This window comes from Gigantopelta aegis, chromosome 11 (assembly GCF_016097555.1).
Source record: "Gigantopelta aegis isolate Gae_Host chromosome 11, Gae_host_genome, whole genome shotgun sequence".
Taxonomy (NCBI): domain Eukaryota; kingdom Metazoa; phylum Mollusca; class Gastropoda; order Neomphalida; family Peltospiridae; genus Gigantopelta; species Gigantopelta aegis.
Window position 1 is genome coordinate 10,950,374 of NC_054709.1, and position 26,409 is coordinate 10,976,782.

At 35.4% G+C, this 26,409-nt stretch overlaps 1 protein-coding gene across 1 annotated transcript; it reads right to left on the minus strand.

Annotated features, from left to right (window-relative positions):
* Positions 1 to 1,025: 1,025 nt before the first annotated feature.
* LOC121385543 (homeobox protein MOX-2-like) lies at positions 1,026 to 26,361 on the minus strand. The gene is made up of 3 exons (XM_041516253.1): positions 26,178 to 26,361; positions 11,866 to 12,041; positions 1,026 to 1,686 (listed from the first exon to the last, which is right to left on the minus strand). The coding sequence occupies exons 1-3, from the start codon at positions 26,359 to 26,361 to the stop codon at positions 1,465 to 1,467; spliced, it is 582 nt and encodes a 193-aa protein (XP_041372187.1). The 3' UTR covers positions 1,026 to 1,464.
* Positions 26,362 to 26,409: the final 48 nt, after the last annotated feature.

Consider the following 26,409-nt stretch of genomic DNA (forward strand, 5'->3'; position numbering starts at 1 on the left):
ACCCGCCTACCTCCTACCCCCGAACCTACTCTACTATAAAAAGGCTATTCCATAAAAACAAATAAGATATCGAGTGGTCGTTATGGACAATATTTTAAATCATCTAATACTTGGATTATATTACGTTATTTGAGATTCAAAGATCCGGACCACCTTTGTCACCACAAATGTTTAGCACTTGGCAGTTAATTACTATTTCGTCTTAACATTTACTTTCACCCCCACCGCATTTAAAGATTCCTGGATCCGCCACTGCGTGTTCAAAATACAAGCACAGTATACTGCCTTACAATTCATATTTTGTTTTGTCTGTACGGAAAGCACAATCACCAGCATTAGTTCACTGTTTTACCGTGGACATTTCAGCAAACTTAATAATAATAAATAACTCCAATCTATTAATGATCACTGAGATACCAAGACCAACGGTTATAACGAACAATCCATATACAGTACCGCAGTTCATAGTTTCTCGTCCGAAAGGTTGGACAACTTTTATTAATTGCCGCTTCGTTATATCGAACAGCACACATATCAATGCATGTAACTGGATTCGAAGTTATCAAACCCGACGTACAATAGTGTCTGTATTCCGGTTTGGTTATATTGAAGTAACTGCCATTAGTACGTTTTATTTACATGACGTATCCGCAAACACCAAATTACGACACCAACAGTTATAACAACCGATCTGTGGTCCAGCAGCTCTGTGGCGCATGGTATCTAGTCCACAAATGGCATACAACATCTTCATGTGATTAGTAAACAAGACTTACAATAATATCTGTACTCTAGTTTGGTTATTTCGAAGTGTACTCTCGTTAGTACGTTATATCAATGTCGGTTATATCGAAATGTTTTCGCGGTCTATAGACGTCCATTATGTTAACCGTTTTTCCATTATTTGTAATCAAGACTTACAATAATATCTGAACTCTAGTTTGGTTATATCGAAGTGTACTCTCGTTAGTACGTTTTATCAACTTCGGTTATATCGAAATATGTTTTTGCGATCTATAGACGTCCGTTATGTTAATTGGGTTTTTCCATTATTTGTGGGGGTCTTCTCATATCGGTGATTATATTTGTGTGTGCTGTTTTGTGTCTTCTATCTCGAAATAAACACACCATTACGTCGATGCACGAAACTTATATCACGACATGTCTTGGACGGACTTTGGCATTTAGAGAGAAACATATCCACCCTTGATCACGATTCATCCCATTGCATTGAGGAAACTTGTAGAATCTGGAGCAGATACCATTGTTCTGAGACAGCACGTAATTCCGCCATGTTTGCGTCATATTGTGTCATCACTCTTGTCATTGGTTGCCTGTATCACGGTCGTTTACAACGATTAATATCATTTTGTTAGCTGTCGTGACCGTGGCAAATTTGGGCATGTCACAACCTTTTTTTTCTCTCTTTCACTAGATTTTTTTTTTTTTAATTTTTTTTTTTTTTTATGTGAGTTTCCCCTCACTTGATTCCTCTTTTATGTGTTCGAGGTCTTGATCACGTGATACACAACCAGCGTCTTTTAATGAGTCACTGAATATGTTTCCCGATGACGTCACACATGGCGTCATCAGAGGTTTAAGCTGCCCGGTGACTTTGTCCCTAACCAACTGAGCTCCTTTCACTCTCTTCCACTTCATTCGTCGATTCTGAAACCACACTTTGACCTGAAAGTTTAAAACAAACACGGATTGTATATCACTTGTTAACATATAATTACTCACTTTTTAACATATAATTACCCTAGTTTAAAACAAACATGGATTCTATATCACTTATTAACATTTAATTACTCTAGTTTAAAACTAACATGGATTGTATATCACTTGTTAACATACACTTACTCTAGTTTAAAACTAACATGGATTGTATATCACTTGTTAACATATAATTACTCTAGTTAATATATATATATGTGTGTGTGTGTATGTGTATGTGTATGTGTATATGTATATGTATATGTATATGTATATGTATATATATATACATAACGATAATAAAATACATTGAATAGACAGACAGAAAAATCAACATAAATAACTAAATAACTAACTAAATAAATAAATAAAACGCAATAAATACATATTTTTATTTTATTTTTTTCATTCATCAATTGTTCCTGAAAAACTTTCTGACAAAAACGCACCATGTTTTAATGTGATAATAATTATTCACTTGCAGCTTCATGTGAAATAATAGTTTTTCATTACACAAGACAGTCACCTAGTAAACGCTATTGGTTAAATAAGAATTATAAAAAATATTACTTTTCTGTTTAAAATAAATTATTAAGATTTTTATTATTTTAGTATTCCAAATTCGTATGCAGATTTATGTGCTTAATTTATTAAACATGAACGACAAAACCGTAACACATGGTCAGGGCCGTATCAAAACCGTAACACATGGTCAGGGCCGTATCTCCGCACAATGCAGAGTCGAATGGGCATTTGGCAAAATAGTGGTTGATTCCATGAAACTCTATCCAATGCCTCGTTTATAGGAGGACAGCCACTCGATGAGATCCTTTACTGGAGATTTCGTCATTCTCGCATCGCCACAAAGAGGACTGCCACCCCCAGACTAGTTGACTAATATCGATGTTAATTAAATGTGTGCAGTTTACTGATATCATTATTACAGTTGGTGTCTATTTTATTCTGCTGGATGGTACCTAGATCGTATATCTTGTGTAATCATTTTGACTATCAAAACGAACGTGTTTTCTATTGAAAATGATTCCTTTTGACAATATCTTCAATACAACGTTGACAATATCTTCAACAATAGGTTCAATATCTTATTTCAAAACAAAAACGATAATAAAATTAAAAATCAATCGCTTTGACCTGTTTAATAAGATACTTCAAAACGAAGTGTTCACGTACTAAAATGAATCATTTTGACACATGCAATAACACATTTCAAAATGAAAGCGTTCACGTATTAAAACTGAATCGTTTAACTTACCCAAAAGCACTTTTCAAAACGACATCATTAACGTATTAAAACTGAATCATTTTGTCTTATCCAATAACATAATTTGAAACCAAAACGTCTACGTGTCAAAAATGAGTCATTTTAAATTATTCAATAAGATATTTCAAAATGAAGATGTTTTCATATTAAAATTAACCATTTTGATTTGTCCAGTATGACTTTTCAAAACAAAAGCGTTCACCTATTAAAACTAAATGTAACTTTGTAATACGAGTGTTCCTAAGCTGAGGAAACACATTACTGAATATCATACAATGGTTTAACGTCATGTTATGGTACATATCCATATATCCATGTGCGATTAGAATGGGCGTATGGGTGTTATTGCATGTTAAAGGGGCATTCCTGAGTTTGCTGCAATTTTAAAGATGTTATCGACTAACAGAGACTTTTTAACGATTGTAATTACATATCAAATATATTTTTCTGCATAAAATATTAGTGGCTGTATATTAAACGTGTTTCTGATCGTTCTGATATTTGTACTGGGTTAAATGTCATTTTATTTCCTAAAATATGTTTTTTTCGTACATACCAAAATATTTGAAGACAAAATCCAGTTTGAGCTTCTTACAAACATTAAAACAACCAGAAACACATTGGATATATAGACACTGATATTCTAACCAAGAAAATACATTTAATATGTAAATTTAATCGTAGATATATTTTATTAGTCGGAAATATCTTACAATGCAGCAAATTCACGAATGTCCCTTTAAGAATATCTGGACAGACAGGTGAACGGACGAATGTAAAAAATGTTTGTCATAAATTGGATAGTTGAAAGATTTGTTATTACTGATATTGTTTTCAATGTTACTCTGGTATAAAACCTACAAATTATAGAAAATGTAAATTTTTTAAAATATATTCTAGATTTAAATATCTGTTTAAAAAACTAAAATACAAATACTGTGCTATTTGCTCTCTTTTTGTTTTCGACAGATTTCCAGGAGTACCTCTGATATTTTCAGTGGTTGTTTATTGGTCAGTAATAGAGAGACCGGAAGTTGGGTTTCCGGACCTATTGGAGGAACATGTTTTCGGAAGATCGCATCGCCCGCGGGCAGACGTGAAAATAAACGATCGCGCGCATAGGGGCGTAGGAATAAACCTTCCATTTTGCCAACACGTGCAGAACATGCACATTACAAGACTCTACAATAATATGAGAATATCATACAAAGGCTGAACGGTCTCATGTTATGGTACATATTCATATATCCATGTGCGATTAAGCATGGGCGTGTGGGTGTTATTGAATGTTTATGGAGGGAGGGAGTGGGGCTGAGGCTGTAAAATATTTGCCAGAGCCAATACACTAGATGAAGCTTTACTAATAGTGAAATTGTATCTAAAAACAGTAAAACTTTATATTTCTTTTGCTTTAATTTTAGCAAATAGTTTACAGTCCAACCCCTAGTCTTGTCTAAAAGTTTTTAATAAAGGATTAAAACTACATTGTATATAACGCAATATCCATATGTTGGTAGAGGTAAGGGGCCGACACCCATTCAGTCACCCAATCCCCGCCTCTGGTGATTGATTGAATATATATACATATATATATATATATATATATATATATATACACACAGTGAAATCCCTCTAAACTGGACACCCTAGGGACAAAGTACAATGTCTGGTTTAAAGAGGTATCCAGTTTATAGAGGTTAATTTCTGTATTGATATTTAAAAAGGACCGTGAACAATGTTCGGTTTTTGGGAATTCTGGTTTATAGAGGGTCCGGTTTTGAGAGGTTTCACTGTATATATATATATATATATATATATATATATATATATATATATATATATATATCCATCCCTGACTGACGTGTGCATACTGGTGTTATTTTGGGGGGGGGGGGTGCAGGCTGCAAAATGTTTTGTCTTAACCAGATGAATGAAACATTACTATTTAGTTTTATCTTTTTTCATTTTATAAATGATAAAATATATACCGAATAGCCATTTTTTCGTTATATAAATAATTAAAATATACAACGATGTATCCATATTTTCATTATATAAATGGCGAAAATATATAACAAATATCCACATTTTCCTTAGTCAATCATTAAAATATATAACAGTGTATCCATATTTTCATTATATAAACGATTAACATAACGCTATATAAATGCTTAAAATACAGTGTATCCATATTTTAATAATATAAACGATTAACATATGTAACAGTGTATCCTCACTGTATTGTCCAAATTATTAAAATATATAACACTATATCCATATTTGTATTATATAATTGACTGAAGTGTATAACAGTGTGTTTATTATAAGATTTTTATTTTGAATGAAAGACCATTTTAGACATTTACTTCAGTATTATAAATTATTGTAAAATGTTGATAAGTAAGCAATGAACCAAAATGTTTTAAGTCATTTATGTGTCTGTTCTCGTGTTAGTGTATATAAAATACTTATTTGTTATTTATTTTAATGTAATTCTTCAACGTTATGCGTTAAGATTTAACATCTTTTTCATCTACATTATGTTCTTGAAGACAAGCAAACCAAACTAATTAATGCACAAACTTGTTTTTTAATTTATGGGAAAACATAATGTATATCAGTTATTATCCTAACAAATTTCTAAGTTCGTGGTTTTTATTATTATTATAATTATTATTATTTGTTTTTATTTGTTTTTTTTCTGTGGGTTTTTTTGTGGGGTGTGGGTGGGTTTTTTGTGGGTTGTTTTTTGTGTGGTTTTGTTTGGGGTTTTTTTGGGGGGATGTGTGTTTGTTGTTGTTTTGCTTGTTTGTTTATTTGTTGGTTTTTGTGTTGTTGTTTTTTGGTGGGTTTTGGGGGGGTTGCTTTTTGTTTGTGTTTTTTTGTGGGGGGGTTGGGGGGGGGGGGGGGGGTTGTACACAATATATTGTGGAGATCCTAATGTTTGTATTTCCTCATATCCTCATATTATACACGAGTATATAGTTTTCTCGTACGAACGAAATTATTAGGAGGTAGTATCATTATGTGTTACTATAAACATTAGGACGACCATAAACATTGAATATGTCGACATTAATGTTCTATGAACAATTGCAGCTGATTCAGAAATAAATGAAATTAATATTTTTCGCCATTCGCTTTAGGAATAAAAGTGGTTCCCTTTTGTTTGTTTGTTTGTTTGTTTGTTTGTTTGCTTATTTATTATTTGAATGCATAATTTAAACAATACACTATTCAAATATGTTCAATGGCGATATTAAAACATGTTTAAATAATTATTTTCTTTTGAATTTAGATTACAAAATATCACCTTTTATTTATTTTTAATTAAACTTAAAATTATTATTTAAATTGTATTAACTATAAATTAAATGTTCATCAATAAATTAAAAATAATCACATAAATTAAGACAATAAATAAAGACAAATAAATAAATTAATAAATTATTAAATTAATTAATTAATTAAACAATAAGTAAATAAATAAATAATAAATAATTAAATAAATAAATAAATAAATAACTAACTAACTAACTAACTAACTAAATAAATAAAAATAAATAAATAAATAAATAAATAAATAAATAAATAAATAAATAAAATAACTAAATAACTAAATAAATAACTACATAGCTAACTAACTAACTAACTAAATAAATAACGAACACCTATTATCCATCTATCCTTTGCCCTCCGAATCTGCATGATGCATACCGAACATCTCCGAACAATTGCGATATGTTTATTGAATTGCGAGATAGATCGTAAAAGATGCAATCAGACATTTAACGACTGCTTCGGCTTGCCGCGGTTAAAAGACGTAGTAGCTGATGGGAGAGATAAGCCACGCTCGCACCTCACACGCTGTCGTGCACGCTCTCTCTCTCTCTACGTCATCGTTCTACTAGCGGTCTCACTCCCGTTATTGTATGACACATTAGTGGCAATATTATCGCCGCTTGACTAGGATTTCATGGCTTGGCGGGTTTTCCCATGACTGTTTAGCGGTTCTGTGTGGTATGTGTGTGGAAGTCATCACTGGCGGATGGTGGAACACCACGTGTGTTAGATGGATATTCCTCGTGTACAAATGATCAGCGATATTTTTTTCAGTCACAGAAGAAAAAAAAGAACCAGATATTGACTTACACGTGACGGTGTCGTAAATCAGTGTATGACGTCACGCGGAGTGATTTAAGGATACCGTAATGTTCAGATGGGTGGTAGGTATGTCGAGAATTCGATACAAGTGTAAATGCTAATGGCAATCTTTACTAAGCCGAATTTAAGATGTCGTTCTACGAATTGCCACATGCGACTTAAAGTTTGTCAATCAGACAATTCATCCATCAGTCAATCAGTCAATCAATCAGTGAATCAAGCTAGCAAGTGATTTCAATCTAGTGTTAAACCAAATCTGGATACAAAAAAAATATTTACACATCAGCCATCCTAAATGTCAAAAAGTAATTATTGATAACATGAAAACGTTCGATTTAATAGATCCTTTCAGAGAACTTTATCCTAATCTTAGAAGGTATACTTGGGGGAAAAAAACGACTCCTTTAAAACAAGCTAGACTCGATTTCTTTCTAATGTCCAATAATTTGATTCCAATGGTAGAAAAAGGTATAGTTGAAAATAGTTATCATTCTGACCATTCAGCAGTAGTTTTAAATATAACGTTAATTCAAATAAAAAAGGGTCCAGCAGGACGTTTAATAATTCATTACTTATAGATAAAGAATATTGTAAGGTGGTGAAGGAAACCATATCAAAAATAATACGGAAGTATGCCGTCCCTATATAAAATTATGAAATCTTAGATTCTATACCAAAAGATGAAATTCAATTTTCCATAGATAGTCAACTTTTCTTGGAAACGTTACTGATGGAAATAAGAGGAATCTATATCATTTTCAGTTTTTAAGAAAAAAAATCGTGATGAACTGGAAACAAAACTATATATATATATATACAGTCAAACCTGCCTTCGCGGCCACCTCCATATGGCGGCCACCTGTCCATGGCGGCCACCCTGAGGTCCCCCCAATGCATTTTACTATATATTTTACCTCTATATGGCAACCACCTGCTCAACGCGGCCAGTGGCCACACTTTTGTCATAAAAAAGCGAAAATGAACCTGCTATCGCGGCCACAATTGTATATATATATACAGTGATACCCCTCTAAATTGGACACCCTAGGTTCCAAGACAAATGTCCAGTTTTAAGAGGGATCCAGTTTACAGAGGTTAAGGTCTGTACTGGTTTTTAAAAAGGGACTGTGAAATGTCCGGTTTTGAGGGAATTACGGTTTACAGAGGGTCCGGTCTTGAAAGGTTTTACTGTATATATATATATATATATAATGTGTGTGTGTGTATGTGTGTATGTGTATGTGTGTGTATGTGTGTGTATATATATATATATATATATATATATATATATATATATAGATAGATAGATAGATAGATAGATAGATAGATAGATAGATAGATAGATAGATAGATAGATAGATAGATAGATAGATAGATATATAACTTCAAAACATATTTTTGGCTCTATATTAGATGTATTTGTTATCGTCCTATTGTTTGTACTAAGTCAAACGTTTTTATTTCCTAATACATATACATGTATATATATTTTCGTACGTAGGAAATTATTTGGAGATCACATCTAGTTTGAGCTACTTGAGCGATTAGTGTATTTAATATGTAATATATATTGGATATATAGAGTATTTTTTAATATGGAAAATACCAATCGAGTCTATGTTAACTAGACGAGGTTGATATTTTACAAATTATAAAAACGAGTAGCGAATTCTATTTATTCTATAACACTTCTGAAATAACAATTTAATTAAATTTTTAGTTAATCACAGTACTAAAGTCGCCGCCAGCGGTAATATGACGTTAGTTTAACGTCACGCCTTTTAACTAACTCTTTGAAAACGTTACGCTTAAGTATATAGGTCTTGACGGCTTGTAAGCAAATGACACGTCTACAGTAACACATTACCTAGAGACCTTGCAAATTTGCATACAATTATTAACCAGGTTAATACACTAAATTATCACATGGATTTATGACATGAATATCTTGGGTAAGTTATAGGATAAATATTTTTATGAGTCACAAACGTCTCACTATTCAGCAAACTCAACAGTTTTATTATTAGTTTTATTTTCTTAGCAAATTCGCAAAATTTTGTAACAGTTTTTTGGGTCCAGCTTAAATCCTGATTCAGGGATATAGGCAGGTAGTAGCAATATGTACCCACCCACCCCCACCCCTAGATCCACCAGTAGTGCTTTTATGGTGCAGATTTCAGTGGCGGACACAGGAACTATTTTAGGGTGAGGATTAAGGGCAAAAGGATTTGGACTCACTCCTTCAACGGGCACTTCAATATCAGTTTATCGGGACAGGACGTAGCCCAGTGGTAAAGCGTTCGCTTGATGCGCGGTCGGTCTAAGATCGATTCCCGTTGGTGGGCCCATTTGGCTATTTCTCGTTGCAGTCAGTGCACCACAACTGGTATACCAAAGGCCGTGGTATGTGCTATCCTGTCTGGGATGTTGAATATAAAAGATCCCTTGCTTCTATTGGAAAAAATGTAACCGGTTTCCATTCTAGGACTATATGTCGAAATTACCAAAATTATGTTTGACATGTAATAGTCAATGATTAATAAATCATTGTGCTCTAGTGGTGCCGTTCAACAAAAAAAAACCTAACTTTTTCAATATAAATTTGGCATTCATGAAATGAAAAATTAAAACAAATTGTTCCAACAAATGGACACTTGACGGGTTTTTTTGTGGTTTTTTGGGGGTGGTGGGTGGGGCAAGGGTGAGGGCAAGACATCCTCTTCCCCTACTTCGGATCTGTCCTTGGCTTTGTTCAGCAGCATGTAGAAGTTGAATATCCTGTATCGCTACACGTTTCTGGGACACATCACCGGCTGCGTACACTTGATATCAAGTTATAAGGTGCAGGCCACATTTTGAGAACACGTATAAAAATTAAACTAATATTTTTGTTGCAGGTAAAGAAATATCTCGCTTTCCACAACAGGCAAATTGAGACGGGTTTGCACTCCAGTCACGTGTACTAAGGGCTAAATCGAAACCTGCTACATATGTAACTTGCACGTGCGACAAAGTTCTTTACTTCCGGTTAGCCACGTGCACGGATGTTTGAACATACCCTCCACAAAGATATTTGTGTTGTTATTCTGCGGTATACGTAGGTATTTTTTGACGAATGTGATATTGTATTGCATATAAGAACGTATCTCGTTACCTTCTTTGGTAGGGTTTTTCTTCGATGCTTTTATTTGTGTATTTCTCGAAAGACATTAGTTTGTTGAATTAACCGCCAAAATGTCTTTAACTATCGTATCAAGGAATAAAATAAGTAAATGAATTAATGCCGAAAGAAATACTTAATTTGGAAATTTAACAAAATGAATGAATGAATAAATGCATGAAAAACAAATCAATTAATAAATGAATCAAATGGTATATAAACATTTTAAAGTTGTTAAAGTTTGTTTTGTTTAACGACACCAGTAGAGCAAGCTGATTTTTTCATCATCGGCTATTGGATATCAAACATTTGGTCATTGTGTCATAGTCTTTGAGGGGAAACCCGCTACATTTTTTATTTAGTAGCAAGGGATCTTTAATATGCAATAATCCAGACAGGACAGCACATACCATGACCTTTAATATACCAGCCGTGATACATTTGCTGGAACGAGAAATAGCCAAATATAAGTACATGTAGTCGTCGGTGGACCCATTGGGCTATTTCTCGTTCCAGCCAGTGTATCAAAATGCCGTGGTATGTGCTATCCTGTCTGTGGAATGGTGCATATAAAAGAGCCTTTGCTACTAATGAAAAAAAATGTAGCGGGTTTCCTCTCTTAGACTATATGTCATAAATACCAAACGTTTGACATCCAATAGCCGATGGTAAATAAATAAACAAATAAATGTGCTCTAGTGGTGTCGTTAAACAAAACAAACTTTATATTAAAGCCGCACACCCTAGTTCCATCCAGCGAAAATAAATTATAATTTGGTTAATCTACAAACCTATAACACACTTAGATCACGTTTTTATCAAATGGAGTGAAAAAGCAGGTTTTATATCGATAAATACCATGGGAATCCCCATGTCCCAATTGCTTGAAATAATTTAGAAAGTTAGTATTCTGATGTCACCGGTAGATGTCGCTCGAAGCACAACAATGCCTACGTCACGACAAATTTCACAGACTTGGGGTGCGTTCCTTTCACCTCTCCTGGACATGTTCCAACTGTTCTGTCCTGGTTGTATCCCCTCTCCAGATATCGTAAGACTTAGCAAAATTATTGGTTTTAAGGGTTTGTAACGTTTTGTATTGAGACACTTACTTGTCTGAACTTTATTGTTACTGAAAATGAACAACAAGCAAACGACAACAAATCGAATGTTGATTGCGCGAACCGTACACGAGAAAACCAACCGAACCAAAATGATAACGGTCACGTGGTATACCAACGTCTGTGACGTTTACACAGGAAGATTCCCTCTAAAAATATATTGGACCTCGCTTGCTTAACGGTTTTTTCTCGAGTGCGCGCGGCATTTTAAGAAATACAAAAAATGTATTTCGTGGTTTAACAAACATCAGGATTACCAGGATTACCAAAAAGCACTTCAGGTGAATGGAAATGTGTATTCTAAATAATAAAATGTTAGTAAAGTGCAATTTTATTTGTGAAAAAAAATGGGTTTAATAGCGAAAAACAACGCCGTAATGGTTAACAACTAGCCGTAACTAGGGCGTGTCCCTTTAACCCACCTGTCGTTCTGTGAGGTTGAGAGCGACTGCTATTTCGTAGCGCCTCAGTCTGGTTAGGTAATTGTGTACGGCGAACTCTTTCTCGAGTTCTCGAATCTGATGTTTGGTGAACGCCGTCCTCTCTTTGCGCGGCTTCGACGACAGATCCAGTTTATACGATCCATTCACCGTGGAATCTGAAAATACAAAGCAAAATAAAAATTAGAGCAGCAGGTAACCCACAGGCGTACGAGATCCAGATTCTGTATTGAGGGGTTGGGGACGGGGGGGGGGGGGGAGGTCATAAAGGTACGAGACAGGGGCAACTGATCTCCCAGGGTTGGAGAAATATCTCAAATTCGGCAAAAAGATAGACATATTTGGGGAAAATTAGCTTGCTTGGAACTTTTTTGCCATATATTACCATCATTCTACCCATATTAGTGTGGAATCAATGTATATATAGCTGTTTGAAAGTAATACTAATATGAATAAATGTTGTTTATTAGATTCGGGCATTTTCGTTTAATTCCGGCAAAAAATCAGCCTCCCACCCCCACTCCCCTCTACACAAATGGGAGCCCGTACGCCTATGGGGGGATTGGGGCAGGCTGATTTTTTGCCCGAATTAAACGAAAATGCCCCAATCTGGATAACAAAATGCATTTATATTAGCATTACTACGTAACGCTACAAAGGGTTCTAAAGGTATTAGTAGACATTTTTACATGAACTGCAGCTAATATTGTGAGTAGGATGGATATGATGGAAATATATGGTGAAAACGTTTCAGACTACTTTGCCAGAACGTCTCCATCTTTTTTTACCCAAATGTTAAGATTTGTTCCAACACTGGGGGGGGGGGGGGGGTCCCCGACGATTGACCACCCTCCCCCCCCCCCCCCCCCCCCCCCCGTTTGTCTTTGTTTCGGTTTGTTATCTTTCTTTTCTTTTGTTTTCTTTTTTGTTTGTTTCATGCAACACGTCTCGTTGCCATTTGTAATAACGCTGTATTGATAATTGTGGAATAATAGTGCATATAAAAAGATCCCATGCTACTAATAGAAACATGTGACTGGTTTCCTCTCCAATACTGTATGTCAGAATTACCAAATGTTTGACATCCAATAGCCTATTATTAATAAATCAATGTGCTCTAGTGGTGTCGTTAAACAGAACACACTTTTCTTTTCTTTTCCTGCCCTGTATCGGAGTGTGGTGTTTATTGGGTGGTTTGACATAACAATAAGGCCAGGGCTCGACCTTAGCGGTAGCCCGGGCTGTTTTGGTTACCGATTTCTCACTCAGACTACCAGTTGTCTATCCCCGGTAGTCCGCCGGGCTACCAAATGTTTTGGCATGTCCAGTCACTCCACAATCAATAAGACGTTTATTTAATCGGTGTCTGAAATTCCTGAGAAAAAAACCCTTAAGGTCAAGGCCTCAAGGCCGTCTTCTACTTAAGGCGTGTGTGGGTGTTTTATACAGGTGGACGTCTGAGCAGGTTGGACTGTACGGCATTGCCTAAGTATCCATTACAGTACATTAGCTGGATTCTCGCTATAATGTTCAAAGCAGAGCATATCTTCCAGATCGAATATTAACCTACTGGTTACAAACGGGTCTAACTACCTCTTGTTCAAACAAACACAATACTCGCTAATTCAACAAAAACAAATAGCACAGCGCCATCTAACGGCCGTATTTCAGCGCACGTGCTGATAGAAATGTATCGAAGTATCTAGAAGAATAATAAAAAAAGGGGAGAGCTCTTTGATGAAAGTTTCGACAAGAGTGCTTTCCCCGCGGCGGTTTCTCGTTAAGGAAAACAGCAGCGCGGATAAATACGTCGATTCTCTTACGAAAATCGCAAACTACAAACACAGAAAAAGTCCCAGTCGACGATCGCTTCGCTGTCTCTAATTTGTTTTCTCAAGGTTGGTGGTCTGGAGGGTAGCATTAGAAAAGGGAAAAGTCCTCACGTGACCCGACTATTGACCCGGAACACAGGTGGCGCTCTAAAGTAGCACAGGAAGTTTGGTAGTTTGATGTTTTTATTCGATTGGTTGTTGATATCGGAGTTATTTTAGCTTATTATTTGATGATGTAGCTGTAAAAACAGCCGCCGCTGTGCGTGTGAACGTGCTGAAGTTGTCGATGTTTGTTGTACTGATCCCGTAGTATTTTCACATTCACTTAAATAAGCATATCTCTAAAAGAAAAATATGTTTTCACTGAGCCATTTTGACACAAATACGCTACGTTGGTTGCATGGTATTTCGTTGTAGTTTTGTTTATTTACTATCTGACATATGTTATATATGACTCTATCAATACAGAAAAACAGTTCAACACAGAATAGCTGCAGTTTAAAAATGCTTTGATTGATTGAAACATATCTGATTGCTTTTTAAAAGAAGAAAATGGATTAGGCACAAGTTATACAACTTACTATGCGTTGAAGAGTCCTTAAACCAAATTTGATATTCATTTTCTTGCAAAAGCATAATTAAAGTCTTCGCACTTTAAGCAATATGATGGCCAATAAACAGACATTTTATAATATGTTTTAAATTTTAAAAATTGAAATACAACTTTATCAAAATAAAGTACACTGTACGAGTAAAAATCCAAAACTGGAATAAACAAGTTAGTACAAAAAGTCACAAACGAATTACGTCTACTATAGTCCAACATTTCAGTTTCACGAGGAGGCGGGGGCGTGTTATAATAATTAGCTTATTACACATGTATTTTAAATTAGACCCTATATATAGTCAATTAAAATTGATAATAGAAAACCAAAACTCAAAATGCCTTATGAAAAATTTTAAAAATCAGTTCACACGATTCCCTATTTAAAAATAAAAAGAGGAAAATAGTTTATTTATCATGGCAGTTTGAAAACTAAATAACGCCAAATGTCACAAAAATATCCAACTTTAAAATGTCATTTGTAGATGGCATCTCCCACGCAGTCGCAGAAAATCCAAATATACAGCGGTTGTGGAAAATATTGAATCTGCCCCGCGTACATCCGACCCTCGGCCAGAGCGCACCCTATGATAACAGACCATGGCACGACCGTGTGTCAGCCTACGTTTATAGGGAAGTGTCAGATAAAAGTTAAATATACACAGGGGTACCAGTACATTTCTTACTGTAGATTTGTCATAGAATCATGGGAACTTAAGACAAATTTAAGAAGAAAAAGAAGAAAGGTTTTTTTCAGTTGACTGCTAGTTTTTGAAATGCGATATAATTGCAAATACCATAATACTGGTATTAACGGGGTTTTGTTTTCATTTATTTGTGATATTTACGACAACTAAAACTATGGTACACATATAGTTTGCATACTTAAGTCGAAGAAATCAAAATTATAATGTGCTGCCACAACATGTGAACAACATTATAAGTAAGTACATGTATGTCGGTTTTATAATTGTTTAGTATATACTTACATGCCAGTTCATCGGTTCTCTTTTAACACAAATGGACTACACCAGTCTTTAAAAACTTTTGAATATTTGTCCATACATTTAGATATTATGTTTAAAATACAACGCTGTTTTATCCAATAAAACGTATATACGACTAAAACAACAAAATCCTTAGGATAAATAATAAAATAATGTTAGTCATTCAAATGGAATTATGAAGCTTCTTTTCTATACTTCAACGTTTGTTTTGTTTAACGACACCACTGGTATATCAAAGGCCGTGGTATGTGCTATCCTGTCTGTAGGATGGTGCATCTTACTGCATTAGGAAACATGTAGCGGGTTTCCTCTGATGACTTTGTGTCAGAATTACCAAATGTTTGACATCCAATAGCCGATTATTAATGTGCTAAGTTAAATGAAAACAAACAAACAAACAAACTTTATATCTAGTTACACGCTAATTCATGAGTGCCCTTTTGACGCCAACGGACTTTTCTACACATTAATACCACAAAAAGGCTAATTAAACTGTACATTTCTGATTAACTCATCAGTTACAGAACATCACGTGAATGCATGCTTAACTTTTGTCTGTAAAATGTATGTTTTTTGGTAAAATAAATAATAACAAAATTCATTTTGCTAACGTTAAGCGAGCAACAAATAGTTCATTAATCAGACGCGCACCAATCCTTCCGCGAATTAGTATGTAATTACTGCATGGGTGGCAGGGAGGAAAGTTAATTAGCGCAGGCAACGAGAATTTGAATGGCTTTGATGTCTGTAACACATTTTGAACAGTATTTGGTCACATGTCTTTAATAAGGGAATTAACAGAGGGTGGCAGGATGACTAGAGATCGGAGATGAGGTGTAGTAATTGTTTAATAAATGGTTCAAACCATATTTATTGACGGACAAATATGCTTTATTGTCCGCCACGGTGGTGTAGAGGTTAAACTGTCAGTAAAAAGTCTCTCTCTCTCTCTCTCTCTCTCTCTCTCTCTCTCTCTCTCTCTCTCTCTCTCTCTCTCTCTCTCTCTCTCTCTCTCTCTCTCTCTCTCTCTCTCTCTCTCTCTCTCTCTCTCTCTCTCTCTCTCTCTCTCTCTCTCTCTCTCTCTCTCTCTCTCTCTCTCTCTCTCTCTCTCTCTCTCTCTCTCTCTCTCTCTCTCTCTCTCTCTCTCTCTCTCTCTCTCACTAACCATTAAACCTTGTCCCGAGGTATGTATGTCCAGGATAGTTTGCTTGAATCTTAATTCATACGATTACATATGAAATAAACTAATATGGACATATACACTAGATTAAAAAACCCATTAATTAATAAAATAATTAATAATAAATTAATTAATTAATAATTAAACAAGAAAATAATGAAAGAATATATATATAAATAAATTTATAAACATGTATATTTTATTAAAATAACATATCAAGGTTGCAGTCATAATGTGTGTGTTTGTGTTTATGTGTGTATGTGTGTTTGTGTGTGTGTGTGTGTGTGTGTGTGTGTGCGTGTGTGTGTGTTTGCGTGTGTGTGTGTGTGTGTGTGTGTGTGTGTGTGTCGTTATTGTTGTTGTTATATTGTTTGGGTTTTTATTAGATTTTTCTTTTGTTACTAACAAATATATTTTTTGGATATCACATATATGGATGATGATGAGATGAATGGTGAAACCGCAGTATTCTCTCTGGTATGGGACTACTTGACTGGACCGTACAAAATATTTAACAATAATATGGATTTTTTTTTTTTATTGAGTCAATCAACTCACTCTTTTGTCTGTCGTGTCAAAGATATAATTGTCTTTAATAAAATTAGTGTCACATTTATAAAATATCAACAGACCAATCAACAAGCAAAATGTCCATAGACTGGTTCGCTTGTGTCTATATCCCGGCATTGATCAAAAAACCATCTGCGAGACGACTGGTTCCAATTTGTCACATTTGTTCAATGCAGTAACTCAGTAGGCGTGATTACTGCGCCACATGACAAGATGGCGCTCGCGTCACGTCATCGAGACGTTCATCAAACGCCAAATCAAACTCATGCGCGGCTCGCTTTAATTTGTTGTGATATATGATTCGCTTGTTTGCAGACGTTTTCTTCTCTTTACGGTGACCAATCAAACAGAATTGGTAGCACGTGCGCCAACCATCTTGAAACTACTTTTCAAGACACATGCTGTGATTTAGCAATGCGTTTCCACCAAAAGTTTGCCGGAACCTTATTAGACAACTGGGGATGATTTTCATCGGTTAGGTGTTAATGCTAGAAAAAATAGAAATCGAATTAAAATAGCAATAAGAACAGAAAAATTAATCTATTTGTGTTTCCGCTCCAAATAATTGACATCCTATCGAATTTCGTTTTCTCTAATGTCTCGCAGTGAAACTAAACAGACACTTTTTACACCGACTGATTTGAAACGTTCTTGCAACACATCACGTTTTTCTTTTGGAAGGAAGGAAATGTTTTATTTAACGACGCACTCAACACATTTTATTCACGGTTATATGGTTAAGGATCAAACAGATATTGAGAGAGGAAACCCGCTGTCGCCACTTCATGGGCTACTCTTTTCGATTGGCAGCAAGGGATCTTTATATACACCATCCCATAGACAGGATAGCACATACCACGGCCTTTGAAGTACCAGTCGTGGGGCACTGGCTGGAGTGAGAAATAGCCCAATGGTCTTTTGGCAGGAAGGAAATGTTTTAGTTAACGACGCAGTCAACACATTTTATTTACACATATATTGAGAGAGGAAACCTGCTGTCGCCACTTCATGGGCTACTCTTTTCGACTAGCAGCAAGGAATATTTTATATGCACCATCCCACAAACAGGATAGTACATACCATGGCCTTTGTTACACCAGTTGTGGAGCACTGGCTGTTACGAGAAATAGCCCAACGGGCCCACCGATGGGGATCGATCTTAGGTCGACGAGTGCTGTACCACTGAGCTACGTCCCGCCCCCGGGTTTTTTGTTGTTGGTTTTTTTGTTGGTTTTTTTTTTTGGGGGGGGGGGGGGGGGGGGGGGGGGGGGTGCCATACTAAAGTTGTAGCAGTCAGTATATTATCATATTATTCCGAAGTGTGGGGCATACATAGAGGTCCCAATATAGAACCGGCTCATATTGATTTCTGTAAGCAATTGTTTGGTGTTAAAGAGTCTACTCATAAACTCATAATGCATCAGTACATGGTGAATTGAGACTAAAATACCAAAGACTATATAGAATACTAAAATACTATTGACAGTTGAACATCGTATCTTGAAAACAGCATATAACAATTTGGTTTTACTAAATAACATACTAAATATCATGTTCTAATAATTGGGTAAATTGTGTGAAAAAAAAAGTTTAAATGAACTGGGATTTGGCTATCTTCGGATAAACCAATATTTCGTTGACAAAAATTATACTTTACTAGAAATCAAGCGACGCATTGTTTTATCAATCAGGGCAAAACTTGTTAAATGAAATCCGGACGTCAGCAAAATGTACACTATACAAACATATCGTAATGGATATTACTTTACCCGCTCAATATAAAAGTACATCACTAAATTAAGGTTCTCATTTCTTCACTTAGACATTGAAAGAGGGGGATATTATAACACTGAACAAAATAACCAAAAAAATGCCACCTCTCTTATAACGATGTTGAATATGAATATTATTTCATGCTGTTATGCCCAGTATTTCAAGGTTTAAGGAAAATATATAGTTAGGGTTCGGCACGAGTATTTATTAATATGGAAAATATCAACCGAGTCTATGTTAATGGCAGAGCCTCGACAGAACAGAACAGAACAGAACAGAACTTTATTACACTCTAAGCCATCGTTCGATGGCATTTGAGGAACACATATATACAGGGCCGTACCCTCCGGGGGTGGGCAGCTGCCCCCCCCCCCCTAAGAATCTTGTCCTTTTTTTTTTATATATATCTCCAGTAATAGCATAGAAATGTTTAATCTTTATAGTATGTTAAAAATTATTTATAAAATTTAGTGCCCCCCCATGGATTTTGGTCAGGGTACGGCCCTGATATACATACATATCAGCGTCAAGATAACAGGCTTCAATAAAACAAATAATTCATATACTGTACATACTAGAAGTCTTAGGAGGAACAGAAAGTTTTGTTAATAATAGTTATAAATTTACATAGCTTTCTAAGGATGCCAATTTTTTTACAATTAAAAAGCTGCTTAAATTTATGAATATTTGGTCTAATGGTATACTATTTATGAATATATTTACATCTTTCTTCAGTAAATTTTGTACAAACAAATAAATAATGAAATTCATCACCAACGTCATCAGTAGAACAATAAATACATTTTCTCTCTGCATATAAAATACTGGACCACCTTCCTGTCTCAGTAGGGGAAAAGTGATTAGCAATACGAAATCTAAGAAATACATTACACATAGTTTTATCCAATATATTAAAATACTTTTCAAAATTCAAGTTCTCTTTAAATATTCTGTAAGTTAAACCTTTATTAGATTTTGAAAGATCGCTTTGACAAATACCGATTAACTAGACGAGGTTGATATTTTACATATTAAAAAACACGAGTATCGAATTCTATTTATCCTATAACACTTCAAAAATAACATTTTAATTCATATTTAGTTAATCACAATACTAAAGTCGCCGCCATCGATAATATGACGTCATCACGATTAGCACAGATTAGTTTGACGTCACGCATTTTAAACAAATCTTTGAAAACGTTACGCTCAGGTACACGGGTCTTGTTGGCTTGTAAGCAAATGACCCATCCAGAGCAACACATTACCTAGAGACCTTAAAACATTCGCATACCATTATTAACCGGGTTAATACACTAAAATTATCACCTGGGATTATGACATGGATATCATGGGTAAGTTATAGGATAAATTAAGTTATATTACTGATGAATTCCTTTTGTCTCATTCCTTTGGCATATTTTAGACCATCATCCAAATTCCAAATTCCATAGCACCACCATACCCTCCGCCTGATACCGGCCCCAACCCAGTCAGCACAGGCGGTCCCTCCCCCTACCTCCCCCACCTTTCCTGTCCTGTCCTGGCCCACACCCGTGCTCATGATAGACATGTGCCACAACAGCTTGCTCTGAATGTACACGTTAAACCATGTCCTGTTCCTGTTCTGTTCTCAAATATCTAATGTGTACTAAAACTATTAAAGATCTGATGAAATATATATATACATGTGTATATATATATATATATATATATATATATATATGTATTGTGTGTGTAAATATCTGCTGTGCTGATAAGCTTGTAGTTTAAAGGGACATTCCTGAGATTTCTTCAATTTTTGAGATGTTATCAATTAACAGAGACGTTTTAACGATTATAATTACATATCAAATATATTCTCCTGCATAAAATATTAGTGGCTGTATAATAAACGTGTTTTTGAAGGTTCTAATATTTGTACTAGCGTAAATTTCATTTTATTTCCCTAAAATATTTTTTTGCACGTACAAAATTATTTGAAGACAAAATTCAGTTTGGGCTTCTTACAAATATTAACACGATCAGAAACACATTGAATATACAGACACTGATATTCTAAACAAGTTTAATCGTAGAAGTATTTTATTTGTCGGAAACATTTTACAATGCAGCAAACTCGGGAATGCCCCTTTAAAGCAATAAAAGAATTGAAAGTCCTATTGCCTTATTCTGTTTATATGTGAGACACATTAGAAAACTTTATCTCGTGGTGCGAAATTATTTATTTATTTATTTTGTTTCTTTTTCTATTATATTGTTATTGCTTACCAGTGCACTGTCTAAGAAGATGAAAAGTTAGTAGTGAATACTGTTAAACCATCGATTATTTCTTTTTCTCCCCTTTCAAATTAATCAATCGTTTTTCACAAAAGTTTACTTTCATTGATTGAATGATTTATTTACAGAAAATTGCAGTCCCCATTATTGTACAATTTAATGTTTTTAATTAGAAGAGATAACTTGTGCCCAATTCTTGTGTGTGTGTGTGTGTATATATAACACCTCACCCCCACCCCCCACCCCCCACACACAAACATTTTCTTGCAGGTAGGTTAAATGTGCGGTGCCACACTTTTTTTTATTGGTTTACTGCCTGGTGTGTTGATGCTACGTTTATTTCAGTTTTATTAGTAAACGTTTACGTTGTCGGCAATAGGACAACTTGGTACAATGGAACCTTTAAGCACGATGACTTACCCACAACACCACCGAGACCGGTGGTTTGACGCCACTATATACATGCATTAACAAATTTCAGCACTTCTGACCATCGGCATCTGTCGTCTGTTCACAAACACACCCACAACCACTACATGCACTAACACATTTCAGCACTTCTGATCATCGAAATATGTCGTCTGTTCACAACCACACCGGAACGACAAGATGTCGTGTGCAAAAAAAAACCTCGCAAATATCAAGCGTCCCTCCGTAAGACTAATCGTTACAGAAATAATAAGCGAGTCGCCGCGGATCAAAGGCGAACCTGTAATGAGATCTCGCTGCTAACCCTTATCCAGGCTCATTGTCAATATTTGTATTTTACTGTAGATTTTCCACTTCTAACAACAATGGCCATTTCAAAGACCATGTGGCGAAATCTCGCTTCACGTGACTTCAGCGAGACTCAATGTAGCAGTTTTCTCCTCTCAGACTGTATGTCAAAATTACCAAATATCTGACATCCTATAGCTGATGATTAATAAATCAATGTGCTCTAGTGGTGTCATTAAACTGAACAAACCCAGCCCAGTGGTAAAGCGCTCGCCTGATGTGCAGTCGGTCTGGGATTGATCCTCGTTAGTGGGCCCACTGGGTTATTTCTCGTTCTAGCCAGTGCACCACGACTGGTATATCAAAGGCCGTGGTATGTGTTATCCTGTTTGTGGGATGGTGCATATAAAAGATTCCTTGCTTCTAATGGAAAAATGTGGCGGGTTTCCTCTACTACTACGAGTAAAAAATATCAAATGTTTAACATCAAAATTTAATAGCCGATGATTAATAAATCAATGTGTCGGTAAACAAAAACAAAACTTCAGCGAGACTTTTTAACATTGTCAATAGTGGTATTTTACTGTAGGTATTCCGTTTCTAAAGGAAATGGCCATTTCAAACAACGCGGTGCGAAAACTCGCTACACGTGACTTCAGCGAGACTTCAGTAAAATTGTCAATATTTATATTTTACTGTAGATAAAAGCAATGGCCACTTCAAACAACGCGGTCCGAGAACTCACGACACGAGATTCAGCGAGACTTCAGTAATATTGTCAATATTTTTTTATTTTACTGTAGATATTCCGCTTCTAAGAACAATGGCTACTTCAAACAACGCAGAGCGAGAACTCACAACACGAGATTCAGCGAGACTTCAGTAACATTGTCAATATTGGTATTTTACTGTAGATATTCCGCTTCTAAAACAGTGGCCACTTCAAACAACGCAGAGCGAGAACTCACAACACGAGATTCAGCAAGACTTCAGTAACATTGTCAGTATTGGTATTTTACTGTAGATATTCCGCTTCTAAAACAATGGCCACTTCAAACAACGCAGGACGAGATCTCACTATACGAGATTTCAGTAAAATTGTCAATATTTTTATTTTATTGTAAATAAAAACAATGGCCACTTCAAACAAAGCGATTCGAGAACTCACGACACGAGATTCAGCGAGACTTCAGTAACATTGTCAATATTTTTTAATTTTACTGTAGATATTCCGCTTCTAAGAACAATGGCTACTTCAAACAACGCGGGCCGAGAACTCACAATATGAGATTCAGCGAGACTTCAGTAACATTGTCAATATTTTTATTTTACCTTAGATATTCCGCTTCTAAAACAGTGGCCACTTCAAACACCACGCGACACGTGACTTTAGCGAGACATCAGTAACATTATCAATATTTTTATTTTACTGTAGATGTTCCGCTTCTAATAACAATGGTCACTTCAAACAACGCTGGACGAGAACTCGCTACACGAGATTCGGCGAGACTACCGTAACTAGCGTCTAGCGTGTTTAATGTGTTTACGGTCGTTCTGCCCTGTCAACATCAGACGGTTTGTTCTCGCCTTAAGGGTCTGGGTGGCCGACGGTTTGACCCCCACTAATTCCCAAAAGTAACAGTGCTTTGCAAAATTCCCACAAATCAATTAACACATGCGGAACATTCAGATGATGATGTTCGCATTTGTCACGAATATTACTGTAGATAATTTTGTATTTATGCCATGTGACATAACACCAAACTACTTTTGTAAGATAATTAAATATAGGTTACTGAATTATTTATTTTTTTGTAATTGCACTGGTTTCGTTAATTGATACACTGCTGATATTAATGGGGTTTTTTATTTTTATTACACGCGCCTTAATGACGAGTATAGTCATTCAAAGTTGATTTATTGTATAGGAACCTCAAAAGTAAACTTGGTCCAAAATTGACCGAAACTTAGAAATATATATATATATATATATAGAATACTGGTGGTTATCATTAAAGGCTTGAAAGGTGCTCAATACTTTAAGAGAGAGTAGAGCTGTCTGGGAACTAAAAAAACAGCGAACAAATTATGAAATAAGCTGGCAAATCATCAAACAGTCGAACACGTACAAACGAAACTCCGGCCAATGTAACCTGTGCATTGAGGAAAAGCTCGCCATCCTACAAACAAAATACAAAAACAATCTCAACAAAAGGACTGAGCTCATCTCAAAATGCCGTCACACCAGTAAGCTCAAACCACGCAACCGCACTACATAAAAAAAACACCCTGCAATCTTTTCACCAGTGTCAGCTATCTGAAGATCGTCGAAGGGCGTGAAACTCGGAGTAATAGCGTAGGACAAAAGTGCAATATATATATATATATATATTATGTATATATATATATATATATATATATATATATAATATATATATATATATATATATATATATATATATATATATATATATATATATATATATATATATATATATATATATATATATATAAACGAGATTCATGCATGGATGCATGCATTTATATATGTCATGCATATATGTATGTATGTATGTATGTATTGATGTATTGATGTATGAATATCTATATATTGTATGTATGTCGTATTTGACTATTACATACATATATATATATATATATATATATATATATATATATATATATATATATATATATATATATTCCATTTCTCGAGTTTTATATATTGGCAACATATAATGACTAGACAGATGTTTTATATGATCAGCAAGAAATGTTATATTAGTCAAACTTTTTTATGCTTTTATTTCGACTCGTTTTGAAGACAATTTTTATTTAAAAAATAAGAAATAAATTCTTGTTATTTAAGAACTATTCTGTTTTGGTTTAATTTGATATTGTAGGTGACAAGGCATTTGATATTTTAAAAGTAAAAAATAAATTATTGCTATTTAAGAACTTTTATTTTGTTTTGGTGTATAGATATTGTAGGCAACAAGGTATTTATCACTTGTAGATATAGTACTCTGGAAAACATGATGTTTTGCAGGAATAACACTGCAGTGTCCAACCAAAATGTGTGTGTGTGTGAGAGAGAGAGAGAGAGAGAGAGAGAGAGAGAGAGAGAGAGAGAGAGAGAGAGAGAGAGAGAGAGAGAGAGAGAGAGAGAGAGAGAGAGAGAGAGAGAGAGAGAGAGAGAGACAGACAGACAGACAGACAGACAGACAGAGACAGCGACACAGAGGTACAGACACCCACCTCCACCCCCACTCACCCCTCAAGAGAGAGAGAGAGAGAGAGGGGGGGAGGAAGGGAGAGAGAGAGAGATGGACATATCCAGTTTTGTTTGTCAGCTCTCGATATGGTCTGTGTGATTTGATTTGGCGGTATACACCTCTCTTTTTTTCAAACTCCGACCTCACGCAATCTCTTTGACACAGAGTTTTCGGTTGGAATCCAATGAACAGAAGACTTAAAAGAGTTCAGATAGATCGCTTCACAGTTAGACTCTCATGGACAGAGTCAAAACATATCGTCGCAGAGACAGATACGCATCTAGCATCTGTTTCTTTCGAATGCGTGAACTTGGTAAGACAATTTTATCGTTTGTTGGACAATGCCGCTCTTTTACGAAACGTCTAGGCGCCGGCAAACCCATGCACGAGTTACAATTGTAGCGATTTGTCCTATCGGCGTCATATCCTATTAAAATTTAATCCAACGAGGGCAGTAAACATTCATTTGACGTGCTGCGATAACAGAGGTGGTTCAAGATGGCGTGCGGGGCGATATGGCGGGGCTGATATTACGATTGAAGTGGCGGGAGGGAAATTCTGATACTTTGAGTGAAGTGTGGCTTAAATGGACTCTAATTGGGGGTAAAAAAAAAAAGTGAATGGATTAAGTTTGGAAAATGAAACTTGTGCCAGTGTGCTTTGTTACATCGTCGAATGAAAGAAAGTTCCTGTTATCATGACGTTGCGAGCAATATTTTCTCATGTATTTGTTTGTGTTTCAAAACAAATGATATATATTATGTTGACTATACAAGAAATGATCTTATTGTATACTAGTGTTTCTTTGTGTCTTTTGTTGTGTTTAATGAAAATATTAGTTTTATTTCAGATTTTAGTTTTATCACAAGTCGGCTGCCTGCCTGTCTGTTTGCCCGCTAGTATGTTTGTTTGTCTGCCTGTCTGTCAGTTCGTATAATATATCCGTTTGTTCTTATAATATATCTGTCTTTGTATCTGCCTGCCTGCATACATGCTTCCCTGTTATCTTTTTTGTTAGCAGAATATTTATAAAACTGCCCGAATTCCAATATTTACCAAACCCAGCATAGCTTTTTGGTATTGCACTACCTATTTCCGAGTTATCCGTATTTCCGTTCTCCTCATGATTAGCAGCATAGTTTTGTAGTGCTGTACTGCGTGTTACCGAGTACGCTCTGGTTTCGTACGCCGGGGCGTCGCCAGCAAGGCATTTCGGGTCAGACTCGCTCCCTGGGGACATATATTTTTATCAATGGCGGCCCTTTCCATTCTTCTGCGAGCTTTCATT

Bases quoted from the DNA above. Each gene is read 5' to 3' on its own strand.
- LOC121385543 (XM_041516253.1), bottom strand. From the start codon at position 26,361: ATGTCCCCAGGGAGCGAGTCTGACCCGAAATGCCTTGCTGGCGACGCC. The intron at 12,042-26,177 runs GTAAATATTGGA...TTGTATTTTCAG, and splicing joins AAAAAGCTATGCTGGGTTTG to ATTCCACGGTGAATGGATCG. The intron at 1,687-11,865 runs GTGGGTTAAAGG...TTAAACTTTCAG, and splicing joins TCAACCTCACAGAACGACAG to GTCAAAGTGTGGTTTCAGAA.